At 56.1% G+C, this 9,382-nt stretch overlaps 1 protein-coding gene across 1 annotated transcript in view; it reads right to left on the bottom strand.

Annotated features, from left to right (window-relative positions):
- Positions 1-1,482, bottom strand: part of VDAG_00683 (developmental regulator flbA) — a gene marked incomplete at its 5' end in the record, with an annotated part of 3,863 nt that extends 2,381 nt beyond the window's left edge. The window contains 4 exons of the mRNA XM_009652060.1: positions 59-215; positions 316-981; positions 1,218-1,332; positions 1,403-1,482. Coding sequence (XP_009650355.1) covers positions 59-215; positions 316-981; positions 1,218-1,332; positions 1,403-1,482 — 1,018 coding nt within the window. The remainder of the gene's footprint in view (positions 1-58; positions 216-315; positions 982-1,217; positions 1,333-1,402) is intronic.
- Positions 1,483-9,382: the final 7,900 nt, after the last annotated feature.

Genomic DNA, 9,382 nt, shown 5'->3' with positions numbered 1-9,382 from the left:
CCGAGATTGTTGATAGCATCTTCTGAGAGGAAGTGTTCTCAACCCGAGTGAGGCGTACGCGATGCGCAGATAGGGGCAATAGGCTGACGACGAGGGTTGCAAAGAGATCTTTGAAATCCTGTGTGGTGTGTGAGCTTTTTGACAAGAGAGGCCTGGGTGGAAGAGGGCAGGGAAGAGGGGGGCATGGGGATGGCGGGGTTGAGTGCGGCGGAATGCTCAACACGAGGCGAGATCGATTGCCCTTCGAGACATGCGTTCCCGCGCACAATGGTACAACACATCAATTGAACAAGGGCAACAGATGGCGATGCCTACCTTTGTAAATGGCTTGTCGTCGTCCGTCATGCGGAGCAACCGCGAAGAAGTTTGGTGCATCTTGTTCTCGACGGCTGGGATGCGGATTGGAAGAGGGCGGTTGGGGTCAGTGTCGGAATAGGGAGAGGAGGGCACTTCGTTGGCCAGCGACACCTGACTCGGGTGTTTGCCCTCGGCGGCGAAAGTGCCTGTCGAAGAAGAGGCGGGGGAATGGTTGTTGGACCTTCTGTATCGCGCGTGTGCGTTCTTGTCCAAGTCGGTGGGGCTGAAAGCGGAATCGGCACTGGAGGCGACTCTGCCCAAAGCGGAATTGGAGGAACGCTGACGTATGGAGTAGTCGGGTTGTGACTGTGACTGTGACTGCAGGGTGGACAGCGCAGACTGCGTCTTGTCGATTGCAGCAGCTGCAAGGCCGAGCAAGCCTCCGGATCGCTGGATCTTGCTCGTGGAAGGAGAGCTGAAGTGGCCGATCTGGCGGTAGCCCGTCGAGGTGGAGGCGGCTTGGCCCTCGTGGGAGAAAGGGTCAACGGCGGGTGATGAGGGAGCCGAAGGCGAGGCGAGTGAAGAGCGGCGACTGGCAACTCTGGTGGAAGATCGTGAGGTCGATGTCGACTGCGGTAGTTGATCTCGGATTGAGGAGCGGTTGGAATAGGAGATGGCGGCCATCTAACGGAGAGCACGAGAATGTAGAATAAGAGTATGTGGAAGGGGGCGGCAGCGAGAACAGAGGAAAGAGAGGGGGGGTTCTTCGAGATAAAAAAGAGAACGTGACCCTTCAGAGAACGGGTGGAATAAGACTGAGGGGGAAAAGGCAGCGACGGTGCTAATGTACCATGTGGACTCCCAGGGCTCTAGCAGCAGCAAGCAGCACCTTTTTCCCAGGTTACCCTACCTTGCCTTACCTTGTTGTACCGTGCCTCCACAGGACTGGACCTGGACCTAGACCAGGACCTGGACTGTCGGATTTCGGTACTAGAGTATTCCCTGACCTGGTAGACCTGGTAGACCTGGTTAAACCTGGTGAGAAGCGATGCGAGGCCGCTGTGGGTGCACTTGCGCCCACTTGCCTATGCACCCACCTGCGCACCTGAGGTCCACCACGGCCCCGAGCGGACGGGTGGTTCCTGGGTCCTGAGCGGGTCTGATCCCTGTAAGTCGCGGGTACATGGTCGAAGTACATGCGACGGAGGGTTTTCCTATGCGAAGGTTGAGGGTGGGTCCAGGGGGGGGGGGGCAGCTTACATGTACACTAGCCGGTAGTCCAGGAGTCATTAGAACCCCCCCTCCTCTCCCTTTCCATCCCCCTTCATCTCGTCCGTCTATTATTCCCATCTGGTATCTGCTCACCCAAGATCTATGGAGGAGTGACATTGGTCGTCCGATGGGTACGAAACTGTGTAGAAAAATCATTTACTGCTGACAGACCCCTGCCCAAGCCCCCCCCCCTTTGATCCACCAGCACTCCCCCATCCGCACCTAGCCTTCCTCCCAATGTCGAACTTGGGGCAGGGGGTCCCCCGTGCAACACGTGTCGAAGCATGGAAGCCGGCATTCAAACAAAGCAGACCAGGACTGTGCCATGAGATACGGGAGTTGAGCGATAAAGACTCAAGGGAAGAAAGGCCCCTAATTTTCCCCGCTGACCACACCGCCGGTTATCTGATGGGCCACATTCCTTGAGGTCTTTTCAATTGCATGTAGAACTCAACCATCGCGTTCTCGTCCCTGTCTCGTGTGGATTCTGCAAGTCCAATTTTACATGTACACGGCGACGCTGATGCAAACGAGGGACAGCCAGTCCCCTTTCTTGCCAGGCTAGGGTGTTCGTTCCTTGGCTGGCCTGGGTAAAGCCGCCCCAGTCAATCAGCAGCTAGAGCACAGGTAGCCGCAAATCTCAACAGGTAGCCTGTTTCCTGACAGCCCAAAACGTGGTCAAAGAACAGACGCCACGCTCTCAGACAGCAGAACTAACCATGAGATTCGCTCATGCCCGGCTGGTGAGGAGGGCTGGATCCGACAATCATCGGTAGACGGCCGCATGGCTTAGTGATCTTCTTTGTCCGCCCGCGATGGCCGAGGTCGCTCATCTGCGTGTAGACCCCCTCTTTTGACTTGTCAGCAGATGTGGTCCACTTTTCTCATCCACTTTCGCTCCCTCGCGTCTTCGTTTCTACGACAGCGGCTACGTCACCCCCGGGAAGGCTCACAGAGACCGAGAGACCGAAAGGGGCGAGCCATCTCTCTCTGGACGTGCTTGTGTGTGCCAGATATGCATGTCGGGAGACGTGAAGAAATGTGATCTTCTCGCACAACAACGATGTGGAGGCGTGCCGCTACTCCCGCAAGCCAACCAAACTGAGACGACTACCAAAATTTCGGGACAGTCTTCTCAGTGGGCGCTTCATTGGACCTTCAGAAAAGCATGCGAGCTTGCCGTGCGGCGTTCTGTGTCCAACCACCGAAGAGCATTTCACTCCCAGCATCTGCAGCACACAGACATGTTGTCTTCGACTTTGCGGGCACGCCCATCGATCGCCCTCCCCCCCTTTCCCCATCCTTATGGCGGCTGTCCTCCAGGTGCCAAGTCTAGAACAATGGGGCTGTAGTGCAAGTAGAGGCCGGTAAATGCGCTGTCCGGTGTGACAGCGGACATTTTGCCCGATTCCCCCTTCTGCCCTACGACTGGCTGCGAGATCGTCCCCTGCAGGTAGGTTTGGGATTCGCAAGACCATAGGTTCGGACAGTTGTCAATGACATCGAGCGCGCCGGCACATCGAGGTGTTAGCCACTGGCGGCTGACGTAGTCGCTTGGCAGGCCATAGCTCATGGATTACTAGAAACTTTGGCCGCGTCGGCAAGGCCTTTGATGTCGGCAAGACAAGGTTCAAAAGGCAATCTGGAAGCCGGCATTGGCGCTCATACTGGCCATTTCAATATTAAATGGCATCTCGCTTCGACTGTTGGTCCAAGTGGTCTTCGAGACATTGTCGATGATTAGCACCGACCTAGCCAAGGCACGCACCTGCTGGACATACTTCACCACGTGCCCTTGGGTTTCAACGGGTTGACTTGTTCTGGTAGCATTACATACCTCATCAGCTTACGTACCTTGCCTAGTCTGTGTACGATGGCTGGAGGAGAGATCTTCGGACGGCTTTTGATCAAGTATCTGTATGGGCGCCCTAGGTAGCCCGACGCTTTCAGGCTGCGTATTGCTGACGCGCTGACCCTGGCACATCAGTCATTGGGTGTTCTTCCATCATTCCGGATGGCAGGCAGCTAGCTGCTGAGGGGGAGGGGTTGATAGGCGGTGATGAGACGTAAAAGTATCACTTATCACACAGGCTGACCAAGGAGGGTGCCTTTTGTGACAGCCCATCTGGCCGCCATGATGTGCTGAAATGCCATGTGGCCAATGTGGGCTACAAAAAGGAATTTGTTCTGCACCCCCTCTTTCGCGTCTGTTCCTTGGGCGGGGACCTCTTTGTACTACACATCATCAATGAACACGAAGCTTTCCCTACAACTTGTTTCAGCCTGATGACATGATTGTTGACTAGGGAGCTCTTTATCATCTCTTTAGAGATGCTCACACTTGTTGGGTCGACACCGCCTCTGCGAGCGTGGTACATCCATACACCTAATTGATATACCGACCGGGGGGGAAGGTACATGTACCTCAAATCAGACTGATGGGTGAGTGCAAGCGACGGACACGCTCTTTTGCCTGGCCCCTGCCTGCCTCCCAGCCTGCCTCCTGCCTGCCTGCCCGCAACCCACCAGGCTGGCAATGGCGCGTGGGCATCAGGCACAGAAGAGCTGCGGACTGTAGGCAACATGAGGGGGAAAGGGCAATATGACAATGATCTCCCATTCGCCGCGATACCCCTGTCATCACGCTGTAGGTGGAGAGCGGAAAGAATTGCGTCGTCTCACCACCAGCAAAGAGACAGATCGGCGCGTGGCTTCAGGGATGCTACCCACCCTCACTGCCCCCAGGTGCACCCCTCCTTGTACATGTAGCACCTAGCCCCCCTCCTCCCCCCTTCCAACACCCTCCGGGCTCCGTTCACTTCCCTGCAAGCCACGCTGTGCGACCGCCTTTTCGTGCTTCTTGTGAGGTGGGGTGAAGGGGGGAGGAGGAGAAGAAGGTGTTCCTCGTCACGTTGCTGCCACGCGCAGTCACTCCCGACAGACCCTTGCCAGAACATCGACCCTGGCCCCTGGCCCATGGCCCCTGCCTTCATTTTTTTCTCGCTGCAAGCAGACCAGGGGGCGGAACTCTCTCAGTGGTAGGTACCTACAGTACTCAAGTACTGTACTTTGCCTTCCCCTCTTCCATCTCCCAGCGTCCAGCGTCTAGCGTGTACCAGTTCAGTCCCTCTCAGCATCCCTCACTGTCCCCGTTTGACCGCAGGCTGGCCCACTCCACTCCACCCCTCTTGCCAGCCCATTGCTGCGATCTTGTCCACAGACGGATAGAAGACTACAATCTTGACATTTGCTTTCTCCGGTTCCATTGGTTTGCATGCCCAACTCCATCATCGCGCTTGTCATGCTGCAAAGGACGTTGTCTTCACCACGCCAACCGAACGAATGCCTTGCTTCCACAGCGCTTGCATGATGGATCTCTCCACCAGGGTGAAGGGTGAGCTTGCAGGCTACATGGCTAGTTTGGGAACACGAGCCATGCTCCTCCGTCGCCCCCGTCGACTCGACCAGTACTGACAAGTTTAACACCGAATCATTGCCACTTCTCGCCCGACTTTTCCGTGCACGGAGTTGTATCCACTTGGAAGCCAAACTCAGAGACCATCAAGTCCCAAGAAAGCAGGTAGATGGTCCCCTTCTTGGCTAGGTCACCCCTTACGCAACGAATCCTCTGACAGTAAGCGCCGACGCCGTAATAAGCACTGTTGGTTCATTCGACCACGAGATCGCTGGGGGGCCATACTCGTGCCGCCGGCCTCTACGCGCATGATGACGATCCGATAACGCTGAAACCGAACCGCTCAGTAGCAAGGCCTGGGGATCAGGCAAATCGTTCGATGGGCATGGGGACAGGACGCGCAAGACGCGCAGGCCACGACGCCCCCCCCACCGAGTCAACTGAGGACTTGGAAAAGGAATGACGGAGATGAGAAACCCAGGGCCTACCTGAGAGATTCAGTGTAGCATTCTAACCTTCCGAGTCTGCAGAAGCACGGTCGTCGGCGTCGCCGCGTGAATCTTGTTCCCGTACGGGCGCGGGCAAGACAGTCAACGAAAGTAAAACAACTATAGACGCAGTGCGTCATGCTAGGGGCGGACAGCTAAACAAATCACAACGGCGGCTAGGGAGCTTCGCTTCCCCATCCGTACGCCACTGACACGTTATCTGACAGAGCAACGCTTGACGACGACTTCGCTGTGAGCCGCGGTTGCTAAGAGGTTAGAGATGGAGATCGATCGCCGACTGAAACCCCAATGAGCGCCCGCAACAGGCTGCGGGAACAAGCACCACCCTAATACGCAATTCCCGCGTTGCCGTGCCTCGCCCATTGTTGTTGACCCTTTGACAGGTCGATTTCGAACTGCTCGCTAGAGGTGGGTGGGAAGGGGGCTTGGGGGGGTCAAATCGGTCGCGACGCCGACCTTTGGACCAGACAATATGAGGCTTGCCTGGGCTTGGGACCAAAAAGGGAACCCTTGATCTCCACAATACATCACACCAGAATACTGATCGGAGGACGGAGCCTTCAGCGTTCTATGCCACGCCGAGCCCGCTGTGGCATCGTGACACAGGTACGCACACTAAAATTCCATGATTTCCGCAAACCAGCCGCTCAGCCTTTCCGGTGTGGCCCTGGGCCCTGGCACAGGGGTCCCGACAGTGCCCCGTTTCATTGATCAAATCTCGCTCTTCTCCGACCACCTCAGTGTCCCCAGATCGGCCCCCTTCTAGAAGGCTCGTAGAACATGTCGGAAGACTGAAGAACACGAGCCTAAACACCCAGGGGCTTTCAGGTTTGATTGATGTGTGGTTTCAAGCGAGATGAGCTCCAGAGTCATGGGGGCGGAGCATGCTTGGGTGATCATCATTTGTCGATCAAACCACCAAGAGATGGACAAAGGGTCTTGCCACCTGTGCAATTCCAGGCTAGGCCCCGCAAAGCACTTGAGAATGAACGCATCGCTGTGGACGTGCTGGCTATTCGACATTCCGGACCAATCACTGGAATCAGTTACCAAGTTGCACTGCTATGGAATCTGAAAGTGTTTTCAACGAATAGGCCAGCTTGACGAACCAACACACTGAGCATACACGAAACTCTTGACGCCAGTTTCTCGGCCCAGCCACCTTCGCAGTGACCTGTTCGCTAGCAGCTCCCCACGACAGGGACCTGGGACAGCCTGGCAGTCCTGCATGGCAACCGAACCAGGAACCACGGGCACAGTGTGTTGAGGCCTCGACAAGAAAGTCTCAGAAACCATGGGCGGCTCTGCATGCTGCTTCACCATCTGGGAGCGGAGGCGTTTCAGCCTTGGACAATGGTGGTTGACCCAGGCAGACGACAGGTCAAGTTGCTTGTCATGACAACTCGCTTCCTCCGCAACACCACAGGCGGTGAAGGTAAACATGGGACAGCCAGCAGCAGAGACTGACAGCCCATACATGTACATTGCTTGCTGGTGTACATGGTACGTCTGTTGATATGTTACAAGGGCGCGCTGCGTAGTACAATGCATGCTGTGCTGGTGTGCTCACCATGCAGCTACTACGCGCGCTGAGAGTGAGTGGCACCTTGGTCACGTCGTCACTGAAGCCTGTCAGCGTTTCACTGATACTCCTACCTAAGAGTACGGAGCATGTTTTGCTTGTGCGACTCCGCCCCTCACTCCCACGTGGGTTGGGGGTGGTACCACCTTGATGGTGCGCCCCGGAGTCCACACTCCGAGCCTCCAACTTGCCGACGTACTGGGCATGCCTCGACACCTTATCGCGCGCAGAGGTTGTCAGCATGGGAGTTTTCTTGAGCCCAGGTCACTTATTCTAGGACGTCCTCGTATGCGGTCTATTCCAGGCCCACGAGAAGAGTTCCTACAGGTCAATCACGATGCCGCATGACGACTCATGGCGCACAACACGCTGACAAACACAATGTCACATTTCATGTGGGCTGTAGCCACCATGAGGTCCAGGCCTTGATGATTCTGGTCTGGAGCATGTCTGGTACGGCAGAAAGCGGCCGAACATGCGAGAGAGGGTCGACGCATACATGTACATGTACCTGTGAACAGAAGTGTCGACGAACGTCTCTTTATCGTCCGAGCCGGCCCGCAAAAACTGGACAAAAGGAGGGGCTTACCATGTCAACACAAGAGGCCCGCATCGTCCCCTGTCTAGGTCGTACTGATTGTAGAGGAGAGCCACGTGGTGCTGCGCAAGGCATGCAGACTTTCGGTGATATTCTGGGTCATGTAGATTTGGAGTCTTTGAGGTTGATCTTGCTGTCGCTCCAAGCGCTTACGCATGACTTTTGTCAGTGCACAGTCCGCGAAGCCCAGCTCAGCTCACCCCTGCGAAAGAGATACTGTAGCAGTCTTGCGACGCGCTGGCGGAGCCGTAGGGCGTGGTTAATCACAAGGAGACCTGTGAAACAGAGAAGTGATGAGCCCCCCTGGTCTCTCAACTTGTGGCACGAGACGGGTGCGCAAGGACAGGGATAGGCTTCTGACTCTACGCATCGCATCAAATGAGCAGAGTTCGAAAACTTTGTTGGCTGGCTGGCTGGCCCACAGTCGTCGTCCACTTCACAAGACCAGGACAAATCAGCTGGATCACACACCGCCGGCTGCCGTGGACACAGGACCTGCACTGTCTTGCTTCGCAATTCTGCGCCATGTTGGGTAGGCCTGATCTCCGGGCCGTATTGCGACTGATCTGCTGCGTCGCATCGCAACCTCATGCCTTCCTATCACGACGAAGACGACCTTGTTACGGCATATGATATCGTGGGTGCAACTAGTTTGGGCCAGACAGCCGGCCTGGGCTTCCATGTTCGGTGGGGAAAGGGGCTTCCTTTCTTCCGAAGTCAGCACAAAGCGACGTGGGACGGGCCTCGCAAACGAGAGGCGCGCTGCGATGTGCCAAGTACTCAACACATTGCCATGTGTCAGCCGGGCTTGCGATTCCCAGGCAGCTCACATGGTGTGTCATGACATGCTTTTTCGTGCACTGCGAGCATGGGACGGACCATCATGTGGCTTCAGGTGAACGCTCCGAGTTCATGCAACTGTTGCTAATTTGAGTCACCTACGGCCACGCGAGGCGCCCTGACGGTTCGTGCAAGGAAGCGAAACCCGGTTCACTTTCGCGTGTTCAGGCTCACTCGTTGTGCTACGTAGAGTGAGCTATGTAGAGTGAGTGACAACCTATCTGCGCAAGAAAGCTCAAGGGGCATTCAGCTGCTGAACCCCCACAGCAACAAGCCTCATGTAAACACGCCCATCGTCCATGATCAACGCGAAGCTCAGGAGGCCATCCACGACGACCGCGCCAAAGGCTTCAATGCTAGGGCCACAATGCAATGGTGGGCAACCGGCCCCGACATCCGGTCGATGCTTCTCCCCTGACACACGCAGCCTCAGCCGCGTCGGGACCATGGTGTTTAAGCCGGAAGTCATCTCCGGCAAGTCTCGACGCGGTCAACGGAGACTGCGACTCTTGGAAACACAAACACAACGCCAGTAGCAACCACACGAAAAGTTTGTAGTCTGAGGGTCGCTGATCCATATCTGATGGCAACTATCAGCCACGCTCAGCCCTGACCACCACGAGGCCAGTGAGTCTGCGCACCAATTTTAATCATGTCACCAAGTGCCACATTTGAGTGGGCAGCGTAGAGGATCGCGAGACACGGACATTTCCCAGTCTATTCGCCCACCATTTCCTGTTAGTGGTCTCAGTTCGACCCGCCGAGCGGCAGCACAGGTGGGAACGCATTGGGAGCTCATAGTAGGCGACTTGCTGGACAACCGATGCCTGCAGAAAGCTCAGGCAGAAAGAAGTACTGTATCGCTCATT

The sequence above is a fragment of the Verticillium dahliae genome, genomic scaffold, assembly GCF_000150675.1.
Source record: "Verticillium dahliae VdLs.17 supercont1.1 genomic scaffold, whole genome shotgun sequence".
NCBI classification, from domain to species: Eukaryota; Fungi; Ascomycota; class Sordariomycetes; order Glomerellales; family Plectosphaerellaceae; genus Verticillium; species Verticillium dahliae.
This window is presented reverse-complemented; position numbering and strand designations above follow the sequence as displayed.